Source organism: Carcharhinus amblyrhynchos, chromosome 15, assembly GCF_965287045.1.
Source record: "Carcharhinus amblyrhynchos chromosome 15, sCarAmb.v2.hapA, whole genome shotgun sequence".
Lineage (NCBI taxonomy): Eukaryota > Metazoa > Chordata > Chondrichthyes > Carcharhiniformes > Carcharhinidae > Carcharhinus > Carcharhinus amblyrhynchos.
In genome coordinates, this window is record NC_137338.1 from 68,455,607 (window position 1) to 68,483,328 (window position 27,722).

At 43.1% G+C, this 27,722-nt stretch overlaps 1 protein-coding gene across 1 annotated transcript in view; it reads left to right on the forward strand.

Annotated features, from left to right (window-relative positions):
* The first annotated feature begins 1,010 nt into the window (after positions 1–1,010).
* dgkh (diacylglycerol kinase, eta) overlaps positions 1,011–27,722 on the forward strand; it is a 522,666-nt gene continuing 495,954 nt past the window's right edge. The window contains exon 1 of the mRNA XM_080204138.1: positions 1,011–1,191. Coding sequence (XP_080060264.1) covers positions 1,138–1,191 — 54 coding nt within the window. The 5' untranslated portion in view covers positions 1,011–1,137. The remainder of the gene's footprint in view (positions 1,192–27,722) is intronic.

The window sequence follows — 27,722 nt, forward strand, 5'->3', positions numbered from 1 at the left end:
TGTTGGCGAGTCAGTGCAGACTAGATGAGCTGAATGGCCTCCTGCAATGTAGTGATTTGATGATGCCCATGTCCAGATCACCAACAACCTGTCCTGGACTCTCCATACCAACAGTATAGTTAAGAAAGCCCACCAACACCTCCACTTTCTCTAAGGAAATTTGGCATGTCTGCTACAACTCTCACCAACTTTTAAAGATGCACCATAGAAAGCATTCTTTCTTGTTGTATCGCAGCTTGGTATGGCTCCTACTCTGCCCAAAAACACAAGAAATTACAAAAGGTCATGAATGTAGCCCAATCCATCAGGCAAACCAACTCAGTGCATCACTCAGACCAGCCTCCCATCCATTGACACTGTCTATCCTTCTGGTTGCCTCAGAAAAGGAGCCAGCATAATTAAGAACCCCATGCACCCTGGACATACTCTCTTCCCCTTTCTTCCATCAGAAAAAGATAGCAAAGTCTGAGGACATGTATCAATGGACTCAAGAACAGCTTCTTCCCTGCTGTCATCAGACTTTTGAAAGGACCTACCTCGCATTGAATTGATCTTTCTCTGCAGCCTAACAATGATTGTAACACCACATTCGGCACTCTCTCCTTTCCTTCCCTATGTACTTCAAGAAACAATACTTTTCACTGCATACTAATACATGTGACAATAAATCATATCAAATTTCCTCCGGAATTCTCTCTGCCTCTCCAAGCTCACTTTCCCCCCTTAAAACCTATATCTTTAACAAAGGTTTTAGTCACATTCCCTAATTTTTTTTAACCTTTTCGTCTTTCCTAAGGGCTGGGGGTGGGGGAGGGTTTAAAGACGCTATACAAATGTAGCTTCGTGGGTAATTTCGGCTCAGAAAAAAGCCCGGCTCCAAGATTGAGCAGCGTCACTGACAACGCTGGAAAAGTCCAGCTCCTTATTAGGAGTGACAGTGAATCACGTGGAGGCGACACAGGCAAACTAATTCCCTTTCGCACAGCAGATAAGGGGGGGCGGGGGGAGGAGATAAGGCAAAGTGACTGAATTGGAAGGGGCCGGGGGTGGAGATCGGTGGGGACCGGATCGCCGGCAAACGAACTGCAAGCATACAGCGCGCTTGAGAGAAGCCTCGCCGGGGGTGTTTGAGCCACGATGGAGGAATTGTATCATTCTTACTGCAGCCGGAGTCCTGTCTGGGAAGAGATGGTGGGTACTTCTGTTTGTTTGCAGTGCAGCGCTCCCACACACTTTGAATCTCTTTCTATCCTGCCTTGTGTTTTCATTGGCGAAGGCTGTAATATCCTTCCTCGGTTTGCAATTTTAGCCACAGGACGAATCTGCATCCAGTAAGTAGTCACTGCATTGGGCGGAAAGGGGAGGGAAGTGCTCAAGCATTTCACTGTTTATCTGAGGTTATTAAATAGTGTCCGTCCCGAGATTTAAATCATCCTCCCAATGATTGGGAAGTTGGGTCGGACTTGTGACAGTGGAATAACGTCACCCAGCAAACGATGCAAGATTGTTAAGGTCCGGGGCCAGGCAAAAAATAACAACAGGGAGGCTGAAAGTTAAACCCAGGCTGCAGCCGGAATGATATTGCTGAAATTGGGGCCTAAGTAATAACATTCCGACAGATCAAATGGGATGGGAACAATCTAGGAGTCTCAGACACAAGAGCGAAATCATTTCGCAATTGCTTTATTCAATGATTGTTTCACTCGTCCTTAATGTAAGAACATAAAAGATTGGACTCTCTTTAGCCCCTCCCCCTAAGGCTGCTCGCTCGCAGAGACTGGCGGCCCATCCAATAAGTTAGCATCTGTTAAAAATCTGCATGGATTTGAGAGGAAGGAAATATTTTTGCTGTGACTTTTTTTTGTTGTTGCCCTAGAGATTAAAGTTCGTTTTTAAAGTCATCAAACTGTTAAACTTCAAAAATACAGGGGCGTTAAAGGCTGCCAGTTATATCCCGGGTTAGTGTGTGAGAGTGTGAGTGTGCGTGTTTGTGAAAATATATATGTGAGAGACCGTGTTTGTGAGTGTGTGTGTGTGTGAGAGAGAGTGAGAAACTGTATTTGCGTGTGTGTTTGTCTGAGAGACTTTGTGTGAGAGAGAAAAACTGAGACATTTGTGTGTGTTTATATGTGTGTTTGAGAGTGTGTAAGTGTGTGTTTACGTGTGAGAGACATAGTGTGAGAGTATGTGAGGCAGCGTGTGCTCATGTGAGAGAGGCAGTAATCTGGATTCCAGTTTAATTTCGGAATCAGAGTGAAGCTGGACAATTCGCCGACCAACAGATGTAATCCCATTCTCATTTCGCTCAATCTGTTCTGCACAGAGGCGAGACTTTACAACCAGTTTTAGACCCGTATCTTATTTTCAAAGCCAGCTCCAATATTCACAGTTTTAATTTAAATGACCAGTCTAGTCCGAGAATCCAATCTCGGGGGCACAAGTCCTTTCTTAGATCTGGCTATGGTTATGTGCAGTAAGAAGTCTGACAACACCAAGTAATGTGGGCAGCACGACGTAATTTAATTCGGTTTCCGTTTTACATGTTCAAATGGTGCAGAAATGCTCTAGTGAGAAGCAAAGTCCACACATGGATCACTGTCTAGGCTGTCAGAACAAGTGGACGACTCCAATTGTCAGAGTGGATTTTTCTCAACAGTGTTGTTGATTTTTCAATATTTGACTTTTCAGTTCGGTATCATACACACCAGAGCAGGTGGATACGGCCCAGAAGCGCCTGTTAACTCCTCTTGCCCTCTTTGCCGGCTCAATTCTCTGAAACGTGCCCCTAAAACTCACTGAGGGACTTGGATGACAGGGGAATGTATCTTCCTCGGTGTATGTTGACCTCAATATTTCTTTACCTTCAAAGCTGCATTGCAGATGTTCTCGAGGCAAGATTCATGACAGAAAAACATATGTATTCAAGTCAAAAATACAAATTGTAGATATAGCTGGGGAATTAATTCGAGTTTACAATCTCCTGTAAGAGATGAGGCTGAACCAACACGCGATCTCTGAGATATGAAGCTCAATGGAAATTGCCTCCCGCCCCACGAACCTTAAATAAACAATGTGGAGATTTTGACAGGTAAAAAAGATATTATTTAATAAAATGAAGGTTCAGTAATAATTGTTTCTCTTTCATTCAGGGTAATTCAGTGAATCTTTCGAGTAACAGACCCGTTATTGCCAACTGCGGTTTGACAAAGAGAATCTGTCAGCTTACTGCTCGCTCTCTCAGCTGTGACGGTCAGGGATTTCCCTCTCTGCGAATCAGTATCATCTTTCAGTAATTTCTCCTTAGATGTGGTTTCGACAATTCCCTCTGTAAACATCTGGCTGAACACTTCTACTGAATGTACTCGAGCGGCATTTTAATGATTTGACAGAGTGCTGCTGTGATTGAGTGCTGCCTAGGCGCTTTAATACTCTCTGTAAGAAAGAGTCCAGTAATTCATGAGACATTCGGTGTGTTTCATTCTGAGCATTTCAGTGTGTCTGTGAAGATTTCCTGTTGAGGCAGTCAGTGGGTGTTTGTGGTGATTTCACAATGTGACAGTCAGTGTCTGTGAGGATTTCACATTGAGACAGTCAATGTTGAGAAGGATTCACACTGAGATAGTCTATATTTGTGAGGATTTCACACTGAGACAGTCAGTGTGTGTGATGATTTCACATTGAGACAGTGTGTGATTGTGATGTTTTCTGACTGAGACAGTCAGTATGTGTCTATGAGGATTTCACACCTAGACAGTCAGTGTGTGGAAGATTTCACACTGACAGTGAGTGTGTGTCTGCGATAATTCCACACTGAGGCAGTCAGTGTGAGTTTGCGATCATTTCACATCGACTCAGCCACCATATGTTTGTGGTGAAGTCACATTGAGACATTTGCGCGGGAATTTTCCAGCTATTCATGCTTGCTGGATTCTCCGGTCCCACTGCAATGAACAGAGATTTAGCTGAGCACCACATTCTCTGTCCTCACCAGCAACAGCAGGGAGTGAATGGCCAGAAAATTTCAGCCTCAGTGAGCGTTTGTGATAATTTCATGGTGACATAGGGAACAAAAAGATATTCATGATGTAGGCAGGCTTAAAAGTGAACAAATCTCCAGGTCCAGATGAATTGTGTTCCAGGCTGCTGTGGGAGGCAAGGGAGGAGATTGCAATGGTTCTGACCCAAATTTTTAATTCTTGTTTGGCCAGGGGACTGGTGCTGGAGGTCTGGAGAACTGCTTATGTGGGTCCGCTATTTGAGAAGAGTTGTCGAGATAAGGCAGGTAACTACAGATCAGTGAGTCTTGCATCAGTGGTAGGGAAATTATTGGTGAAAATTCTGAAGGAGAGCATCCATCTCCACTTAGAGAGTCAAGGCTGATCAGGGATAGTCAGCATGGTTTTGTCAGAGGGAGGTCATGCCTCACAATTTGATTGAATTTTTTGAGGAGGTGACCTGTGTGTAGATGAGGGTAGTGCAGTTGATGTAGTTTATATAGATTTCAGCAAAGTTTTTGACAAAGTCCCACATGGGAGACTAATATAGAAATATAGGAACAAGAAGCAGGAGTAGGCCATTCACCCTGCTGAAGCCTGCTCTGCCATTCATTTTCATCATGGCTAATCATCAAATTCAATATCCTGATCCCCTCTTCCCCCCATATCCCTTGATCCCTTTAGCCCCAAGAGCTATATCTAATTACTTCTTGAAATCAGACAAAGTTTTTGGCCTCAACTACATTCTGTGGTAATGAATTCACCACCCTCTGAGTGAAGAAATTTTTCCTCACCTCAGACTATGATCCCGAGTTCTGGACTCCCCCACCATTGGGAACATTCTTTCCTAATCCACCTTGTCTAACCCTGTTAGAATTTTATAAGCTTCTATGAGGTACCCTCTCACTCTTCTAAACTCCAGTGAATATAATCCTAACTGACTTTGTCTCTTCTCATATGACAATCCTGTCATGCTGGGAATCAGCCTGGTAAACCTTTGCTGTACTTCCTTTATAGCAAGGACATCTTTCCTCAGATAAGGACACCAAAACTGTACACAATACTGCAGGTGTCACCAACACCCTATACAACTGCAGCAAAACATCCCTATCCATATGCTCAAATCCTCTTGCTATGAAGGCTAACACACCATTTATCTTCTTTACTGCCTGCTGTACTTGCGTGCTTACTCTCAGTAACTGGTGCAGGAGGACACCAGATCTCACTGAATATCCACCTCTCTCAATTTACACCACACAAGTAATAATCTGTCTTCCTATTATTGCTACCAAAGTGGATAACCTCACATTTAGCCACATTATACTGCATCTGCTTTGCATATGCCCACACACTCAGCTCGTCCAAATCACTCTGAAGCATCTCTGCATCCTCCTCACAGCTCACCCTCCCACCCAACTTTGTATCATCTGCAAATTTGGAGATAATACCCCTCTTCCAAATCATTAATATATAATGTGAACAGTTGGGGTCCTGCAGAACCCCACTCATCGCTGCCATTCAGAAAATGATCCATTTATGCCAATCTTTGCTTCCCATCTGCATTACCCAAAGAAGATAAATGCACATGGAATACAGAGTACTTTGATAAAGTGGATTCAAAATTGGATCTGTTGTGGGAAACAAAGGGTGATGACAGAAGGCTACTTGATGTTCCACAGGGATTTGTGCTGGGTGCCCTATTATTCGTCATTTATATAAATGACATAGATGTGAGGGTGGTAAGATTAATAAGTTTGCAGAGACTAATACCATAGAAACATAGGAACTGGAAGCAAGAGTAGGCCATTCAGCCTGCTGAAGGCAACTCTGCCATTCATTTTGATCGTGGCTGATCATCAAATTCAATATCCTGATCGCCCTTCCCCACTATCACTTGATCCCTTTAGCCCCAAGAGCTATATCTAACTTCTTCCTGAAATCAGACAAAGTTTTGGCCTCAGCTACATTCTATGATAATGAATTCCACACTTTTCCACACTCAGGATGAAGAAATTTCTCCTCACCTCAGTTCTAAAAGATTTACCCCTTAACCTCAAACTATGACCCCCAGTTCTAGACTCCCTCGGCCAAGTGGAGGAGGACACAAATAGTTTGCCGGATCTTAAAGACAGAAGGATGGTAGGAGTTGAGGGCCTGAATGCGATTACTGTCACTTGATAGACTAATGGGACTGAAGGTGGACAAGTCCCTGGGACCGGATGGAATGCATCCCAGGATTCTGAAAGAAATGGCAGAGGTGATAGTGGATGCCTTAGTAATTATTTACCAAAATTCGCTGGATTCCGGGGAAGTGCCGGAAGATTGGAAAACAGCTAATGTTACGCCGCTGTTTAAAAAAGGTAGCAGACAAAAGGCAGGGAATTATAGGCCGGTTAGTTTAACGCCTGTAGTTGGAAAAATGCTAGAATCCGTCATCAAAGAAGAAATAGCAAGGCACCTAGAAAAGAATGGTTTGATCGAGCAGACGCAGCACGGATTCGTTAAGGGCAAGTTGTGTTTGACGAATTTATTGGATTTCTATGAGGATATGACTAGTGCGGTAGACAGTGGATGTGGTGTTTTTAGATTTCTAAAAGCGTTTGATAAGGTCCCTCATAAAAGGTTGTTACAGAAGGTTAGGGTGCATGGAGTTGGGGGTTAGGTGTTAGCGTGGATAAAGGATTGGCTGTCTAATAGGAAGCAGAGAGTTTGTATCAATGGGTGCCATTCTGGTTGGTGGTTGGTGACTACTGGAGTGCCGCAGGGATCAGTGCTGGGGCCTCAACTGTTTACCATTTATGTAGATGATCTGGAGGAGGGGGCTGAGTGTAGGGTGACGAAATTTGCTGATGACACGAAGATGAGTGAAAAAGCAAATTGTGTGGAGGGTGTGGAAAGTCTGCAGAGGGATCTGGATAGGCTAAGTGAGTGGGCGAGGACCTGGCAGATGGAGTATAATGTTAGCAAGTGTGAGGTTATCCACTTTGGCAGAAATAATAGTAGGAGGGATTATTATTTAAAAGGCAAAAAGCTGCAGCATGCTATGGTGCAGAGGGACCTGGGGGTCCTTGTGCACAAGTCACAAAAACCCAGTCTGCAGGTGCAGCAGGTGATCAAGAAGGTGAATGGAATGTTGGCCTTTATAGCGAAGGGGATAGAATATAAAAGCAGGGAGGTCTTGCTGCAACTGTACAGGGTACTGGTGAGGCTGCAGCTGGAGTACTGTGTGCAGTTTTGGTCGCTGCACTTGCGGAAGGATATATTGGCCTTGGAGGGAGTGCAGAGGAGGTTCACTAGGCTAATACTGGAGATGAGGGGGTTGAACTATGAAAAGAGACTAAATAGACTGGGTCTGTACTCGTTGGCGTTTAGAAGGCTGAGGGGGGATCTTATAGAGACGTACAAGATAATGAAGGGGATGGATAGGGTAGAGGTAGAGAGATTCTTCCCGCTTAGAAAGGATAGCAGGGCTAGAGGGCACAGCCTCAAGATAAGGGGGGAGCAGTTTAGATCAGAGTTGAGGAGGAACTTCTTCACTCAAAGGGTGGTGAATCTCTGGATTCTCTGCCCGTTGAAGTGCTGGAGGCTACTTCGCTAAATATATTTAAATCACGGGTAGATAGGTTTTTGATAGACAAGGGAATTAAGGGTTATGGGGAGAAAGCGGGAAAGTGGAACTGATCCACTTCAGATCAGCCATGATCTTATTGAATGGCGGGGCAGGCTCGAAGGGTTAGATGGCCTACTCCTGCTCCTATTTCTTATGCTCTTATGTTCTTATGAGTGCTTAACAGTGAGGCAGAGTGTCTTGCCTATAAGAAGAAATAGATGGTTGATCAAATGGGCAGATAAGTGGCAGATGGAATTTAACCCTGAAAAGTGTGAAATGATACACGTGGAAAGAATAATTTGACAAGGAAGTACTCAATGAATAGCACAACATGACAAAGTTCTGTGGAACAAAGGGACCTTGGCACGTTTATCCATCGACCTCTGAAAGCAGAAGGGCATGTTAGTGGGGTGGTAAAAAAGGGCATATGGAACACTTGTCTTTATCAATTGAGGCATAGATTACAGAAGCAGGGGAGTCATGTTGGCGTTGGAGAGAACTTTGGTGAGGCCACAGCAAGAGTACTGTGCACATTATAGGAAGGATATGATTGCACTGGAGAGGGTGCAGAGGAGATTCACTAGGATGTTATCTGGGATAGAACATTTAAGTATGAAGAGAGGTGGGATAGTCTTGGGTCATTTTCATTGGCTAGAGAAGACTGAAGGATGACCTGATCGAAGTGTACAAAATTATGAGGGGCATGGACATAGTTTTTTCCTTAGTTGGAGGATCAGTCACAAGGGGGCACTAGCTCAAGGTGAGGGGCAAGAGGTTTAGGGTGGATGTAAGGAAAAACCTTTTTACCCAGAGGACAGTGACAGTGTGGAATGCGCTGCCTCGGAGGTTGGTAGAGGCAAGTTGCCTCACAACTTTTAAAAAGTATCTGGATGAACACTTGGCACATCATTCAAAGCTATGGACCAAGTGCTGGTAATGGGATTAGGTGGGAGGTCAGGTGTTTCACATGTGTTGGTGCAGACTCAATGGGCTGAAAGACCTCTTTTGCACTGTATGATTCTATGAGATTGTCAGTGTGCATTTGTGATAATTTTAAACTGTGTCATTCAGTGTCTGGTGTATTTCATACTGTGACTGTCAGTATGTATGTGATGATTTCTCATGGAGACAGCCTGTATGTCTTTGTCATGATTTCACGGTGTGTCTGTCTGTGTTGTGGTGATTTCATATTCAGACATTTGTAGCGGGATTTTGTGGCCTCACTTGGACGAGACATCTCACCCGAGGTCAACAGAGATTTCCGTTGTTGGACCCTCACCCAAGTTGATTCTGTGGTGGGTGAGGTGGTAGAGTTTCGGCCTCAGCGTCTGTTTTTGGTGATTTCACACTGAGACAGTCAACGTGTGTTTGTGGTGATTTCACGTTGAGTCATTCAGTGCCTGTGGTAAATTCACATTGAGACAGTATTTGCGATAATTTCACACTGAGGCAGTCAGTGTGTTGTAATGACCTCAACAAGGCCCATAAGGTGGGCCTCTGGGAGTATAAGCTCCCTGATTGAGGTAATGATTGCCTGCCCAGTCAGGAAGTCTCAGCTGTATATATAATGAAGAATGTTAGTTCTCCTGGCATACCTGACTGTGATTTTGTACCTGAAGCACTCTTAAGAGTGGAGATAAGTTTGTAAATAAAAGGAATCTGGTAAAGGAGCTCTGAGGAGTTATTTCAGTGTCAACAAGGCAAAAGGATGACCCTAAGGAACTTGTTGATTAACAGCTGGCTTCACTTTGGGCAAGCCATTTTTAGGCATCATTCCTCTGTTCAGGAAACTGTGACTCTTCTGACCCTGCTGCTTAGGACTGGGCCCAATATGTGGAATGCACGCATGACTTTATAAGTGCTAATGACATTGTAGCAGATGGAAAGCAATAGGTCATTCTTCTGATCGCTTGTCAACTGTCACCATTTGCTGTTATTTGCAGCTTAATTTTCTTGGAGGCACCAAATACCAAAACCTTCCAGGAATTGGCAGAACTAGTGAGGGAATATTATGACCCTGCGCCACTTCTGATCCTGAGAAGATACCGGTTTTATTCAGCACTCCAGGAGAGAGGGGAATTCATTACAGATTTCCTAACAAGGTTGAAATGACTGGCGGAAGCATGTGAATTCAGATTGATGCTTAATGTGATGCATAGAAGCCGTTTGGTATGTGTGATAAATAATGTAACTATCTAAAAATGCCTATTGGCTGAAGCCCAACTGGACTTCAAACAGGCGCTACAGCTGGCCTTATTGTTGGAAAATGCTCTAAGTGGAGTATATGAGTTGCAAAGTATCCTGATGGAAGTGGACGCCCATGCTAGTTCGACTGAGTTTGAGGACAGGCGATTGCACAGCCTCCCTGTATTTGGATACAGTAAACCCAGGTCTGCCCCCAGTAGAGCCCCAAAGCAGAGCTGAGTTTTGCCAAAAAGTCAACAGTTCCTTCAGAATCCCGTCGAGCAAGATATTGTAACTGTTGCCGGTATGTGGAATCAGAACAGCAAAGCAAGCTTTCAAGACGTAGATTTTGAAAAAGATATTTAAGCTGTGTCTAGTGCACACCCTGGAAGATCCACTGACATCCGAAGTGGAACAATTAAACTACATAGCAATGTCCAAATTGGACCCAATTAAGAAAACTGTAAGGTTAAATGGACATCCAGTATTAATGGAGGTCTGTACATGTGCGGCCGTATTGGTGGTCAACGAATCAGTGTTCAGTAAAATTCGCACTGAACTCCAATTCTAATCAAGAAATCAGCAAGACTTATACAGGGGAATCTCTGAGAATTGTGGGGACAACATTTGTTCCTGTCTCTTAAGAAAGGCAACTGGTTTGGTTACCATTAATGATAGGGGAGGACTTGGTCCAAGCCTCATGCGATGAAACTGGTTGAGAGAAATCCACTTGGATTGGGTAAACATTTTCCAGTTAAAAAATGGCCGCTTGATTGAAGTCCCATTCAGATACCCTGAAGTTTTCCAGGAACGTCGAGGAACTATAAAAGGAGCCAAGGACTTGCATGTCAATCAGGAAGCAGTCCTGTAATTTTGCAAGGCCCACCCAGTGCCATTTACTTTAAGGGAAAAAACGAAAACAGAAATCTGAAGACTGGAACAGGAAGTATCATAACACCTGTCCAGTTTGTGAACGGGGAACACCGGTGGTGCCTATTTTGAAACCATGTGGTTCAGTCTGCCTTTGAGGGGATTTTAAACAAATAACAAACCATTTTTCACAGCTGAACAAATACCCAATTCACCAGATCGAGAATTTATATGCAAAGTTGGCAGGGGAATTCTTACACTCAAAACTAGATATGAGTCATGCTGTTTGTAGCTGGATGAGGATTCACAGAAATATTCCACAATCAATACTCTTAAGGGCATCTATCAATATATAAGGTTACCTTTGGGGTATCATTAGCTGCTCAAGCTTCCAGAGAACAGTGGAGAATATGTTACAAGGTTTACCCCAGGTGGCCATTTATCTATTTCTCGTTACAGGTAAAACAAAGATGCAATAACTACAGAACCTGGAGGAAGTTCTTAGTCATTTTTAAAGTACCTAAGAAGGGAGGAATGCATCTTCCTGGTACCTTAAGTGAACTATCTAGACTATAAAGTGGACATGTCAAGTGTCCATCTTTTCGAGGACCTGGTGTGGGCAATAAGAGGCTCCCACCTCCATCCAGGAGATACGGTCTATTGTAAGACTGGTGCTGTACTACGGAAAATATATGCCAAACCATGCCTCCAGCTTGGTTCTGCTACATCAACTGTTAAAAAAGGATCAAGTTTGGCAATGGTTAAGATCTGGCTTTTAAGAGAATAAAGCAACAGCTTTCATCGTTGAATGTCTCAGCACACACGATCCTAGAGAAAAGTTAGTGATGACCTGAGATGCATTTCTGTACGATATCGGGACCGTATTAGCACATAGGTAGCACAATGGACAGGAATGCACAAGATCATATGCTTCCCAAGACCTTGGCTACAGTCGAAAGAAAGTGTGCCCACATTAAAAAGAAGATAATTAAAAAAGATAAAAGATGATAATATTTGTAATGAAAAAATTCTATCAGTACCTTTTATGGGCAGAAATTTGTGATTGTCATCGATCACAAGCTGCTACTGGGGCTACTAAGAGTGACGAGGCAGTGCCATTGATAATATTGGCTTGTATCCAGCACTGGGTGTTATTATTGGCTGCCTACAACTATCAGTTGGAACACTGGCCAGGAGGCTGAATTGCCGACGCATGAGGTAGGCTGCCTTTAGCAGATACCCGACTGATGTATCACAAGTAGAAGAGATGGTAATGACCATGAGTTTTCTGATACTCTTCCAGTGGCTGCACATAATATACATCTTTGGATGCAAAAGTACCTAGTCCTCACAAATATTAAACAATTAGTGCTAACAATTAGAAAGACTAGTACTATCCCAACTCCACCCTTCATGAAGTAGAAGATGGTACACTGCTATTGGGGGCACGAATGGTTGTTCTGTGTCAGGCCTGCTGAATGACATAATGGGCAGCCAGAAATATCCAAAATGAAGATGTTGGCAAGAAGCTATGTTTGGTGGCTCAGAGTGGATGCAGACATGGGTCGGTGCCAGAAATGCCAGTAAAACAAAAATTGTTACCAGCAGCTTCCCTGGCTCGGTAGACCATGGATTCAGCTGCACTATGTTTCTGGGTATAGTGGATGCCCACTCCAAGTGGATGAACGTCCATAGGATGTTTTCAGTGACCACAACAATAATGGTAGAGAAACTTTGCACCTGCTTTTGACACATGGGATCCTGACAATGGACTGTCTTTTGCCAGCCAGGAGTTCACCAGGTTCATGAAGTCGAATGGGATTCAACATGTCAGGATGATACCATACCATCCATCATCGAACGGTTTTGCGGAGAGGTCCAGATTTTAACAGCTGGTTGAAAAAAAAAGCCGACAGCCTCAAAAGGCACCAAGCTCTCCTGTTGGTTATTTGATTACAGGATTCAGCAACCCCCATGCCACCACGGGAGTAGCGCCCGCAGAATTGCTCATGGGCAGACAATTCTGCAGTAGATTGAGTTTGATCTTCCCAATCCTGGAGGGAAGGTGGAGAGGCAGTAAGAAGTCCAATGCAGAGGCCACAACGACAGCAACCAGAAGAGACAAACGTCCGAGCAAGGCCATTAAATCCTGCCCACAGTGTGTGTTTGTGGTGATTTTACACCGAGATAGTCTGTGCATTTGTAATAATTTCACACGGATACTGTTCATGTGTGTTTGTGATCAATTCACCTGGAGCCATTCAATGTCTGTTTTTGATGGTTGACTATCTCAGTATTAAATGTGTAGTATGTGATGATTTCACACTATGACAGTCTGCATTTGTGGTGATTACACATTTTGAGACATTCAGAGTGGAAATGTTATGGCCGTTCATGTTGGTGGGATTTTCCCATGTGAATAGAGATTTGGCTAGGCACCAAATTCTCTGACCTCATTGCAGCTGTGATGTGAACGGCTGGTAAGATTGCACCCTGAGTGTGCATTAAGATGATTTCACAGAGTTGATTTATTATTGTCACATATATTAGTATACAGTGGAAAGTATTGTTTCTTGCGTATTATTCTGTACATAGAGAAGTATTGTTTCTTCCGTACAAGGTATTCTGTACATAGAGAAGGAAAGGCAAGAGTGCAGAATATAGTGTTACAGTCATCACTAGGGCGAAGAGAAAGATCAGCTTAATATGAGGAAGGTCCATTCAAACATCTGATGGCAGCTGTTCTTGAGTCAGCTGGTATGTGACCTCAGACTTTTATACCTTTTTCCTGCAGGAAGAAGGTGGAAGAAAGTATGTCCGGGATGCATGGGTCCTTGGTTATGCTGGTTGCTTTTCCGAGGTAGCAGGAAGTGAAGACAGTGCCAATGGATGGGAGGCTGGTTTGTGTGATGGATTGGGCTTCATTCATGACCCTTTGTAGTTTCTTGCAGACTTGGACAGAGCAGGAGCCATATCAAGCTGTGATACAACCAGAAAGGATGCTTCCTAATGTGCATCTGTAAAAGTTACTAAGCGTCATAGCAGACATGTCAAATTTCATTAGGCTCCTGAGAAAGTAGGGCTTTCTTAACTACAGCATCGGTGTGGAGGGACCGGGACAGTTTGGTGATCTAGACACCTAGAAACTTTAAGCTCTTGACTATTTCCATTTCATCCCCATTGATATAGACAGGGCTATTTCCTCCACTATGCTTCCTCAAGTCGATGACTATCTCCTTCATTTTACTGAGACTGCCAGTGTATTTTTGTGATAATTTCACACAGATACAGTTTGTGTGTTTGTGATTAATTCATCTGGAGACATTTAGTGTCTGTTTTTGGTAACGTAACACTGAGACAGTCAATGTATGTTAGTGACGATTTCACACTGTGACAGTCTGCATTTGTGGTGACTATACATTGAGACATTCAGGCTGGAATGTTATGGCCGTTCATGCTGGCAGGATTTTCTCATTTCACTGCAGTGAACAGAGATTTAGCTTGGTGCCAAATTCTCTGACCTCGCTACAGTGGGAGCGTAGCATGAACGGCCGATAAGATTGCGCCTTCAGCCTTTGTGATGATTTCAAACTGAGACAGTGTGTGCTTGTGAGGATTTCACACTAAGACATTCACTGTGTTTGCGATGATTTCACAGAGCCAGTCAGTGTGCGTTTGTGGTGATTTCACAATGAGATTGTCTTTGTGTGTTTGTGGTGATTGCACGTGGTGACAGTGGGTGGAATCTTGTGCCCACTCTCTCACCCTCTGCAAAATTGTCGGCTTGGGCTCAAGAAGCGTGAAATGTGGAAGTCATGGATCTTGTCAGTGAGATCGTGACTTCTAATTTTCACCGCCCCTCACTGGTGACGTGATCAGGTTCATGCCCACAATGTACGGGGACCTGATTTACATACTTTGTTTAATCCACCACCGCCGCCCCCACCCCACCAACATTTACAACAGGTACATCCCTGGAAGCGTAAAGGTGAGTATAGCCGCAAGGGAAAAAGGAACATGGATGGATAGGGCCCTGCAATGCTGCTTTGCACAGGTTGGCATGCCCATGAAATCATGTAGCACCAATCTATGCCAAGGGGCAGTGCCAGGGGCAGACCCCAGTGGTAGCCCCATGGGGTGGGGGAGAAGTGGAATTCATTTTGTGTCATTGTGACTGGTAGTGGACATGGGAACTGGGAGTGCCAGCAATGTCTGTTGGGAGGCTGCTGGAATGGACTGTGTCGATTGGGGTGGGGGGGGGGGGGGGGTGGTGGTGGGAGGAAGGGCCCCAATGATCGGGGGACAGGGGGAATGACAGTGATTGTTGGTGGGGGATGGGTAATGCCAACTTCAATCATGGGGGTGGATGGTGAATACCAACTTTGATTAGCGGGTGTGGTGAGCCCCGAGACCTCCATGGCTGGGGGATAGTACCAATCACTCATGTTCCAATCAGGGTGCCCTTTCAACATGGTGCCACGATCTCTGCAGCTGAGCTTTGCTTGCATGTTCAGTCCCCACCCCCCTGCATGATGGCATGAGACTTGCCCAGCTGTTTTTTTTCTGACAGTGTGGTAAGATCTGGAGAGAAAACCAAATCGTAACATTTCGTTTTTCTCAATGGAACCAAAACTCTGCCAAATTCTGGTAAGGTTGCCCCCAGTGCATGTGTGTTTGTGCTATTTTACACTGAGACAGTTAGTGTATCATGAGTTTGTGATGATCCAAAACTGTGACTTTGTTCACTGCGTGTTTGTGAGGATTTCACACTGAGCAATGGGGTCCTCGACACGAACCCCAAGATATATTATGAAGCCAGGCTAGACCCCAACATTCTTCTACTTTTGGCATAAACGTGAAGATAGAATGCTTTGCTCCAGGAGTAATTTTGCTGACAATTTAGGGATCTTTTATAATAAAACAAACTTTATTCATAACACAATTTAAATATCACTAACAAAGGAAACAGCTTAACCACAAACTGTTGAACAATATTTAAAAATGAAAGGAAGTAACTATAATTTCTAACTTATCACTGTTTCAGTTCCAGATAAGCAACATTTTCTTAGACTCAAAAGTCCACTTGCAATAAGGAGTGTACACAGTGTCAAAACTTCTTGAGATTTTGATTTTCATAGCAGCTTGCAGACCTGTCTTTAAAAAAACCCTAACCAGAACTAAAAGCTGTGTCTGTGCTACAAACCTGTCCCCCATTAACCACATTATCACATGACCCTGTCAATCAACCTAATTAAATCCATTTCTTAAATCAAAAAACCCCAGGAGACCTTTTTTTGTGAACAAATGTTCATCAGCTTTATCTTAGTAAACACTACATGGCTAAAAAGAGTAGTTATCCTGCTCTTCCAGCATCAGAGCTGCATTACTTCCAGACATACTGTCTGTAAAAAAGCTAAATTTTAAAATTCCTCTTAAACATAGTATATCATTAGTATGCTATCATCACAGTGAGACAGTATGTGTTTGTAATTTCATGATGTGGAGATGCTGGCATTGGATTGGGGTAAACACAGTAAGAAGTCTCAACACCAGGTTAAAGTCCAACAAGTTTATTTGTTAGTAAACCCACTAGCTTTTGGGGTTTGCCCCTTCGTCAGGTGGGTCCCACTCACCTGACGAAGGGGTAAACCCCAAAAGCTAGTGGATTTACTATCAAATAAACTTGTTGGACTTTAACCTGGTTTTGTGAGACTTCTTACTTTGTAATGATTTCGCAGAGATAGTGGGGCGAATTTTTCCATTCCATCTGCCACGTGAATCGTAGTGGACAAAGGGCAGACCATGAAAATGTCTATTGATCTTTGGCTGGATTTTCCAGTTTCAGGGCAAACGCAGCCAGAAAATCCCACCCAGTTTTGCCACTGTAGGAAGTACGGTGGTACAGTGGCTTGCACTGCTAACTCATAGTGCCAGGCACCCAGTTTTGTTTCCGACTTCGGGTGACTGTGTGAGTGGAGTTCTCCCCGTGTCTGTGTGGGTTTCCTCCAATTTTCTCCCAGTCCAAAGATGTGCAGGTTAGGTGGATTGGCTATGCTAAATTGCCTCTTAGTGTCAGGGGGATTAGCAGGGTAAATGCGTGGGGTTACGGGGTTGGGAGGGACTGTTGTCGCTGCAGGCTGGATGGGCCAAATGGCCTCCTTCAATGCTGTAGGGATTCTATGGTTCTAATATCTGTTAGTGATGATTGCACATGGAGACAGTATGTGTGTTTATGACGATTTCACACTGAGACTGTCACCATGTGTTTGTGATGACCCCACACTGAGACTGTGTGTGTTGCCATTCCTCTATGATTGAGGTTCACTGCGTGGTGCCATTTTTCTCTTTATGTCATTGCACTTAAATAAATTTACTTTATAAGGTGACAGTTACTTGTCTGCATATTGATATAATATGCTGCCTGTGTTTGCCATGATTGTAAATGGCAACGTGGGCACAAAACTCGTGAGACTCAGAAAACAAAAATGTCACCACTATGACCTTGTTTTCCAATTTTTTCCACCTCTCATCCTTGACATAACAAGGTTTCTGTACTGGAAGGTTGGATCCTAATTTCAATAAATTTTAATATAATGACTGGGCTTCCCCACCATAAACTTAAAAAATGTTGGGGGATGATTATGTTTATTTATTAGCGTCACAAGTAGGCTTACATTAACACTGCAATGAAGGTATGTGAAAATCCCCCAGCCGCCACACTCCGGCACCTGTTCGGATACACTGAGGGAGAAGTTAGCACGGCCATTGCACCTAACCAGCACGTCTTCTGGATAGTGGGAGGAAACCGGAGTATTCAGAGGAAACCTACACAAACACTGAGAACGTGCAGTGAGCCAAGCCGGGAATCAAACCCAGGTGCCTGGTGCTGTGAGCCAGCAGTACTAACTACTGAGCCATTGTACATTTAACGAAGTTAACAACTGTTTTTCAAAAATTGCAGACGGGCAAAGTGAAGCCACTGTGGGCACACAAGTAATTATATCCCCAGGGAAAGAGAGACATGCCAATGCAGTATCCTGGCAAAGTCCCTGGCATTGCGGTTCTTCCTGTGTGTGTGGGGGTACCCTATGTCTGCAGAAGGGGGATCTCTGTATGTTGTGGTAGCAGGGGCTTCTGGCTGTGGCTTTTTCTTGCCCCGCCCTTCAAATGGGGGTCATGCCTTCACATTTCTCCTGCACAGTGCTGGATTAATTGGAGGGAAAACCAAGCTGAGAAGCTTGTGAGTTGCTTGCTGTTTTCCTTGCCTCTGTGAGCACTCAGAGTGGAATTTTCCAATTTCTACAATATGTTAATGTATAGAATGTGGGAAGTCATGAGCATTTTCTGTTTTGTGCACCACTCAGTGGTGTGTCTTCCGTGAAGGCATCTGTAGATTTGTCCTGCTTAGTCTTAGCCTCATGCAAAGTTAGAACTATTTTGCATGCATATTCAATTTCTCATTCTTATCCTTATCACTCACTAAAATCTTTGCGTCACACTTGTTGCATCACAATAGTGTGGGCTATAATGTCCAAGTTCCCAGAATCTGATTTGGCAGGTCGAGTGGGTGGGTGGGGGAATGAATCTCTTTCTTGGACTGTCCTGGAATGAAAGTTCACTGGGCAATTGAACAAAGCGAAGAACCATCCAAAAATGTGATTTAATTCACAAACTTTGGATGATTTTGGCTGTGTTATACAAATAGTTACCCAGAAAAAGTTTGAAGAATTAAACTTCTAACTTCTGGGTAACTATTGTAAAGTGCCATTATCCCCCCATGGGACTCCTTCCATTGACCCTTTTCTGTGGCTGGTCCAAGCTTTTGTATGTCTCTCAGCACTTAGTACTGGAATGTGCCAGTCTGCAGTATTCAATTATGGACAGGTGTGCACTGGAAGACCAACAACTTTTGGGAATCAGTTCAACTCATTAACTAGATTGTGAGCAATAGGCTTGCCACCGGACCCTGAAACTGTTTGCTATGCTCCAGATAAAGCTGCCAGCCACTGCTTGATGGTTGGAATTGTCTTGATGGGACAAGTAGAGTGTGGCATGTTTTGTGGGCTTCACTGGATAAATGACACGTGCAGAATCTTGATCTTGGTTGTGGCCAAACTACTCCCAAGATCTGTGGATGTGGGATGTGTTGCTAATGGACCAGTGTGCATTGTACGTTAGGCAAACAGCAGATTACTTAGCAGCTTAGTTTAGAAACTGTTCAATTTGCAGATAGATTTCAATATGCATCAAACATGCAATTAAATAAAAACAAAATAACTATGTGGGTGTTTCACAGTTGTGTAAGGTGCGAATGCTCACCAACGCTTGTCTCTTGATGTTGTGTCTCACACTCTTCTGGTCTATCATTCAAATAACACTGTGATCTTTAATCTATTTCTCTTTTTCCATGTCAAAATCTGTGTCTCGCACATGTATTTCTCCATGTCTTCTTTTTTTTAAATGGGATGAGGACATTGCTGGCTAGGCCAGAATTTGCTTCTGATTCCTAACTGCCCTTGAGGTGGTGGTGAGCCACCTTTTTGAACTGCAGTGCATTGGGTGTGGGTACAACCATGGAGTTGTTTGAAAGGGAGTTCCAGGATTTTGACCCAGCAACAATGATATATTTGCAAGTTTGGATGGTGTATGACTTGCGGGGGAACTTGCAAGTGGTGCATTCCTAAACATCTGCTTGGCAAGGGTCACAGGTTGGTACCATGGACATGCATTTCATTCACTGGCTGTGTCTGTTTCATGGTCTTTCTCCAGGATCCTTGTCATTCTCAAAATTAAAGTTTGACTTGAAGTGACTAAAAAGAGTGGTGATTCTTTACAAACTATTTGGAATCGGCCATTTTATGAGGACTGGCAAGATATTATTTACTAAATCCTCCTTGAATAGCTCTCCATTAATGTCTAACCCTATGGATTTCTTTTTGCTTGGTTCCACCCAAGCATCAGATTATAGCCAAAGGATCTCCATCAATGGCTTTGCTTTCTACCTCTACCAACTAAGGATCCATTCCTGGGCTCCTTATCCTCAATCATATGGTGCTCCTTAGCTAGACCTGCAGGTTCTACATGCTAATAAATTAGCCTCTCCAGAATGAAAATGCTGGAAATATTCAGCAGTTAGGAAGCATCTTTGGAGAAAGAAACAAGAGTTAACATTTCAAGTTCCTGACCTTCTATCAGATCTCCACCTCCTCACTTGATCGCTCCATAATCTCTATCGTAAGATCTCCAGACTTGAATGAGCTGCAGTTTCCTCCAATAATTCATTGGGAAACTGAAGCTGATGTCTTTAGACTCTGTCAGAAATGTATACAGTTGCCATCAACAGTATGCTCTCCCCATTCACATTTCAAGCTCCATTAGATTGTCTGTTCAATTAGATTATCTGAAACTTCAACATCCTATTCGAACCTATACTGAAACTCCAACTCCATAACCTTAGAAAACAACTTACTTGTAATAACATTGCCTCGCTGCACTGCATCTGCTGTGAAAGCCTCATCCATGATTTTATCACCTAGAGAAGTAACCATTCCAAAGTTCTCTTGACCAGCTGTTCATCATCTCCCCCCCAAACTTCAACTTACGCAAAGTCCTTTTATTCAGGTTCTCCCTTGCCTGCTCATTATTCCCTCCTTTCTGATCTACACTGACTTCCAGTCTCCTGCACTTCAAAGTTAAAATTCTCATTCTCATGTTTAAATTGCCTCTATCGTACTGATCTTTTTAACAGCTGCATTGCCACATTCCGTTTCTCTCCAGCACTGCCCCCACTCCCAAATTATCTGTACCTCTGACTCCAGTCTCTTATGCACCATCCAGTGCCATTAGTTTTCACAATTTCCGTTACCTGCCTTCCATGTATTTTATCAACTTCTACATTTATTTTATTTAAGAACTTCTTTATAACCCACATCTAATATTTCCTGGCTTGGCTCAGTTTGGGATATTTTCTCATATTGAAAGAATCATATAAAAATAAATGCCTGTGCATATGTCTCTCTTGTATGTATGTGTCTGAATAGTTCTCATTCCATACACACCTCTTAAGTGTGTTTGTGAGAGTTTTTCTGTCTTTGGAAGTCCTTCTTTGTGCAATTTGTATATCTTATTAACCTGTGTTTTTATTTTAGCACATCCTATTTTGTGTTTATCACACTGCTGCTCAGCATAATATTCTCTATTGCATGTCTGCTTCTGTCTCTATTTCACTGTCTATGCCTCTTTCAGACTGTGTCTCCAATCTTCTTTGGGTCTCTTTTTTTTTTGTCTCTGCATGTGCCTTTGTGTGTGTATACGAATGAATGTGTGTGCAAGTATGTGCACAGAGGTTCATGTGTATGCAAGTGAATGAGTGTGTGTGAGGATGTGTTTCTGCGAGTAAATGAGTATGTGCATGAGTGCACAAGTGTGTGTCAGTGTGTGCACGCGTGCGTGCAAGTGAATGTGTGTGCATGAGTACGCAGGTATGTGTGCACAAGTGAATGAAGGTGTGTGAGTGAATTAGTGTGGGTAGAATTTTCCCCAAAAACTCCTGTGAAAACAGGAGTGTTCCATACTGGTCTTTTCGATGAATTCATCGAAAATATTCCCACACCCTTGTCAGTTTCTTTGACTGTTAGGAGATTAATGCCAGCTGGGGATGGAGTGTGGGGAGGGCAGACCCTAAGTTTGTGGTGAAGTGAGCTTCAGAGCGCTCAGGCGCTCTTGTGCAGGGCACCCCCAACCTCCTAGTGAACCAGGAGACCTCCTTCCATCCCCACCCCTCCAACATGGTAACCGGACACCCCCATGCCAATCATTAGCAGTATTGCTATCCCCGCTCCCCAAACATCAATAGATCGCTGACATCGGGGAAACAGGATGAATCCCCTGGCAGACCCCGACATGCCCCCATCAGGACCCTCCCCATGATCCACTCCTGCACCAGACCATCCCCCCTTGCATAACCTCCACCTCCTGAACATGGCCCCCTTACAGTGCTACCTCCCTGCATAAGCCCACCCCCATCACTGCACATACGCCCCTGTCAAAGCTGCACCCCCATTTAGGTCCCCTTGACACTGCCCGTGGCACATTTACAGTGTCCAACTGGGCACTGCCAGAGTACCAAGTGGGCACTTTGCTGACGCTGCCTGGTGGCCATGGCCCCAACCACTTGAGCCTCTGATCTCTGCTATTGTAGAGCAGTAGTAATTCTCGCTGATGTGATGTCTTGCCTGGAAGCAGCTATCCTGGACTCACTATCTAGATGTAAATATAGTTAATTCTATTTAAGTAGGCTTCATGCCTTTTCTGGGAGTGAAGCTGTTTGCACCAGCAAAACAGGGTCGGGAGGATATGATTTTTTTTTCAGCCTCGCCATGCTGATCAACTGCCCCAGAGTTCCAGTAAGTTCGCGCCTTGCATGTGTTTGAGTCTCACTTCATCTTTTTTGTGCTTCTGTAGTTTTTTTTCTTGTGCATATGTCTGTTTTATGTGCTTCTCCCTCACTCAGTGCATTCCTCTCTAAGAATGTGATCATTAGTCATGTTCTCACTTTGCACACGTATGTCTCCTATTTTTACTATCTGTTTTTCCTTTGGTGTCTGTTGTCTGTCTCTCAATATCCCATTCAGGTTCTGTATTAATCTTTCTGCCTCTCACTTTTTTGCACCACTTATGCTCTCTTTTTCCCCTCAGCAGTGTATCTGTAATTACCTCTGCACATATATATTTGCGTCTGATGCACACTGCCAATTGCAGTTTTTGTATCTTGGTCTTTGTGTTTTTCTCCTTTTCCTCTGTTGTATCTGTGAGTCTGTTTCTCTTTCTTTATCTCTTACTCACTGTTTATGCCTACCTCTGTTTCTCTCTCTCCATTTAGAAACATAGAAAATATCTGTGTACTGCAATCTACCAGTTGTCACCAGTGTAACAATTGGAGTCAACTCAATGTGGCTCCAACAACAAAGAGTTTAATAAACTAGCATAACTAAATACAAGATAAGAGTCCAACAAAATACATGCACAGGCCTACTCTTTCCTCCTCCTCGGCTCTAACTGGAGGTCCTCCTCATCCCAGGATGCACGCCCTTACCTCCAATTGGCTTGGCTTTTTATTCAGCCGCTCCATAGGCCTGCAAAGGATCGCCCCTTAAAGGGGCCACCTTACCACAGGGTTAAGCTATGAGGACAAGTTGTATAAACAAGCATAATATTCCCTTGAGTATAGAAAATTAAGAGATCTTTAAGATGATTAGAAGACTTGAAGGGTTGACAGGGAGAAACTGCCTCCTCTGGTGGAGGAGTCAAAAACGAGGCAACTGAACCTTATTGAGAGCTAGACAGTTCAGGGATGATGTTATGAAGCATTGCTTCACACAAAGTAGAGTGAAAATCTGGAACTTGGTTCCTACCAAAAGTTGCTAAGGCTGGGTGTCAATTGAAGATTGAAACATATTCAAGGCTATGGAACCAAGACGTGTAAATTGAGTTAAGATACATATTGAACTTGATCTAATTGAATTGTGTAAAAGGCTCAAGGGACTGAATGTCCTATATCTGTTTCTATGATCCTTCCTATCTTTAGATGGTCTGTGAACCAGGTGCCTATGTGAATAATATATGATGGTTGAAATTGGATCAGTATTCAGAAAGAGCTATTTCACTTGTCTGTCAATTCAACTGTAATATTTCAAGTAAATAGGTCTAGTCATGAAAGTAATACTGAATGATTTGTTTCTGACAGTATTATTGACCTACATATCCATATCACAGTTCCTGCTGTCCTCCCTAATTAATGAGTCCACATCTCATGCAACAATAGGAGCTGGGGGGGGGCAACAAAACAGTCGAGAGAGATTGATATATAGAATATAGAAAGAAAAGACTTACATTTATATCACATGTTTCAAAATCCATCCTAAAGTGTTTACAAGTCAATTAAGTGCTTTTTGAAGTAATGTGTCGCAAAACAGCAATGTGACAATGATCAGGTAATCTGTTTTTGTGATGTTAATTGAGGGATAATTCTTGGCCAGGACACCAGGGAGAACCCCATTGTTTTTCTCTGAAATACGGCCATTGGCTCTTTCACATCCACCTGTGCGGGCAGAAGGAGCCTCAGATTAATGTAATATCCAAACGAAAGCACCTCTGATAGCACAGCATTCCCTTGTCTTGAAACCACTGCCTTCTGATTTAAGGGCTGGAGTGCTACTAACAAGCTGTGACTGATACCATAAAGAAAAGCATTAAAGTTATCAGATGCATGAGGTTTAAATGTGGAGCTTGAGGAAAGGAAGAACAGGACAGCACAGGAAAAGGATTGCAGGCAGCAGTGTAAAAAATGGAAAGACAGAATAAACTTTGCCTCGGAAAGGAACACAATAAAGGTACTGGCATGTTTTCAAGAAAATAAAATCTTAGGGTACAAATTCAGCTTCCAGTTACTGTCACCCATGATAACATATGCCAGAGCCACCAGATAACATAGCAATCTGCCAAAGTTTCTCATCTTTTGCTTAAAGTACATAGAAACATAGAATACAAGAGTGAGTAGCCATTTGACCTTTCGAGCCTTCTCCACCATTTATTACGATCATGGCTGATCATCCAACTGAGTAGCCTGTTCCAGCTTTTCCCCCACATCCTTTAATCCCCTTCGCTCCAAGAGATATATTAAACTCCTTCTTGAAAATATTCAATGTTTTGGCATCAACTGCTTTCTGTGGTAGATAACTCCACAGGCTGACCACTCGCTAGGTAAAGACATTTATCTTCATCTCAGTCCTAAAAGGTTTACCCCGTATCTTTCGATGATGGCCCCTGGTTCTGGGCACCCTCACCACCAGAAATATCCTTCCTGTATCTACCCTGTCTCATTGTGTTAGAATTTTATAGGTTTCTATGAGTTCTCCCACCACCACCCCCCCCCCCCCCCCCCCCCCATTCTTATGAACTTCAGCGAATATAATCCTAACCAATTCAATTTCTCCTCATATGTCAAGTCTTGTCATCCCAGGAATCAGTCTGGTAAACATTCACTGTACTTTCTCCATAGCAACAACATCCTTCCTCAGATGAGGAGACCAAAACTGCACACAATGAAAGCTGTGGTTTCACCAAGACCCTATATAATTGCAGCAAGACATCCCTGCTCCTGTACTCAAATCTCTGCTGCTATGAGCACCAACATACCATTTGACTTCTTTATCACCTGTTGCATCCCCATGCTTACCTTCATTGAGTGAGTGGTGTACAAAGACACCCAGGTCTCGTACATTCCTCCCCTCCATTTCTTGCCATTCAGATAATAATGTCTTCCTATTTTTGTTACCCAAGTGGATAACCTCACATTTATTTACATCATACTGCAACTGTCCTGCATTTGCTCACTTGTCCAAATCACACTGAAGGATCTCTGTATCCTCCTCACAACTCCCTCTCCCACTCAACTTTGTTTCATCTGCAAATGTGGAGGTATTACATTTTGTTCTCCCATCTAAATCATTAATATGTATTGTTAACAGCTCGGGTCCTAGCACCAATCCCTTGGTATCCCAATAGTCATTGCTGGCCATTTGGAAAAAGACCTGTTTATTCCTACTTCTTGTTTTCTGTCTGCCAACCAGTCTTCTATCCATCTATTCCCTGTTTTCTCACTACCTCCCTTTTTGCTTTTTAAATAATGGGGTTACATTAGCTATCTTCCAATCTGCAAGAACTGTTCCAGACTCTATAGAATCTTGAAAAACGACCACCAATGCATCCACAAGTTCTAGGACCACTTCCTTAGTACTCTGGGATGTAGATTATAAGATACTGGGGATTTATCAGCCTTTATTCCCATCAATTTCCCTAACACCATTTCTCTACTTTAGGTTGATTTCCTTCAGTTCCTCTCTCTCATTAAACCCTGTATTCCTCAATGTTTCTGGTACATTATTTGTGTCCTCCTATGTGAAGATAGAACCAAAGTATGTATTTAGTTGGTCAGCCAATTCTTTGTTCTCCATTATAAATTCCTCTGTTTTTGACTGTAAGGAACTGTATTTGTCTTCATCAACTGTTTTCTCTTCACATACCTATAGGAATTTTTAGTCAGGTTTTATATTCCCTGCAAGCTTACACTTGTACTTTATTTTCCCATTCTTATCAATTCCTTTGTCCTCCTTTACTTAATTCTAAACTGCTCCCAGTCCTTAGGTCTGTTGTTTTTTTCTGGCCAATTTTTATGCCTCTTCCTTGGATTTAAATTTATCTCTAATTTCTCTTGTAGCCAGTGGTTTGGCCACCATTCCTGTTTTACTTTTGCACCAGATAGGCATAAATAATTGTTGCAGTTCAGCTATTTGCTCTTTGAATGTTTGTCATTGCCTATTCAACATTATCCCTTAAGTAACGTTTCTCAATCCATCATAGCTAACTTGCACCTCATGCTATTGTACTTTCCTTTATTAAGATGCAGGGCCCTAGTTTCAGAGTCAACTATGTCACTCTCCACCTTAAAGAAGAATTCTATCATATTATCGTTAATCATCCCCAAGAGGTCTTGCACAACTAGACTGCCAATTATTCTTTTCTTTTTACACGATACCCAGTCCAGGATAGTCTGTTCTCTAGTTGGTTCCTCAATGTATTCATCCAAAAACTATCCTGGATACTTGCCAGGAATTCTTCCTCTATGGTAATGTGACTAATTTAACTTGCCCAATATACATGCAGATTAAAGTTACCAATAATTACAGATGTTCCTTTATCACGTGCATCTCTGATTTCCTATTTAATGTCATTACTAACATCGCCACAACAGTTTAGGGGTCTACATACAACTTCCACTAACATTTTTGCCTCTTAGTGTTTCTCAGCTCTACTCAGACAGATTCTACATAGTCGGAGCAAATATCTTTCCTCACTATTGCATTAATTTCCTCTTCAATCAGCAACACAACCCCACCGCTTTTTCCTTTTTGTCTGCCCTTCCTAAAGTTTGAATACTCTGGATGTTCAGTTCCCATCCCTGGTCACTCTGCAACCCTGTCTCTATAATGCCAACTACGTGTTTCCATCTATGTGCCAGATTAATTCATCCACTCTATTGTGAATGAACTGTGCATTAAGGCACAAAACCTGTCTTTTTAAAATTACTGGTCCCATTCTCACCATTTTTCACTGTGGCCCTATTTGTTTCTGGCCCTTGATTTCTCTGTCTGTTCTTATTCCTTGTTTATTATCCCTGCCTTTTGTTATTGTCCTTGATTTTCCCCTCCTCTGACCCCTTGCCTAGGTTTCTGCCCTCTGTGCCATATTAGTTTAAAACCTCCTCAACCATTCTAGCAAATATTCCCATTAGAAATCAGTCTTGCCTCTGTCCAGGTATAACCCATCCAGTTTGTCCTGGTCCCACCTCCCCAGAACTGGTTCCAGTGTCCCAGGAATCTGAAATGTTCCCCCTCACAACATCTGTTTAGCCATGTATTCATCCACTGTATCATGCTATTTTACTCTAACTAGCATGTAGCACTAATAATAAATTTTAGCTTACTATCTTTGAAGTCCTATTTTTCAACTTACTTCCTAACTCCCTATATTCTGTTTATAGGACCTCATCCTTTTCTTACCAATGTCATTTGTACTATAGTGTATCTCAAGGACTGGCTGTCCACTGTCCCCCCTTCAGAATATCCTGTAACTGCTCCAAGACATCCTAATACCAGGGAGGCAATGTGCTATCCTGGAGCTTCATTTGCAGCCAATAAAATGCCTATCTATTCCCCTTACAAGTGAATACCCTGTAACAATTGCATTCCCACTTTTTATTCCTCCCCTGTGCAGCAGAGCCAATTGTGGTGCAACAACTTTGGCTGTTGCTGCTTTCCCCTCAGTGAATATTCCCCTCAATAGTATCCAAAGTGGTATATCTGTTTTGCAGGGGAGTAGCCACAGGAGATTCTTGTACTGCCTGCCTGGTCCTCTTGCTCTGCCTGGTGGACATCCATTCTCTTGTTGCCTATGGATTCTGAGCCTGCAGTCTGATCACCTCTATATACATGCTATCCATGATA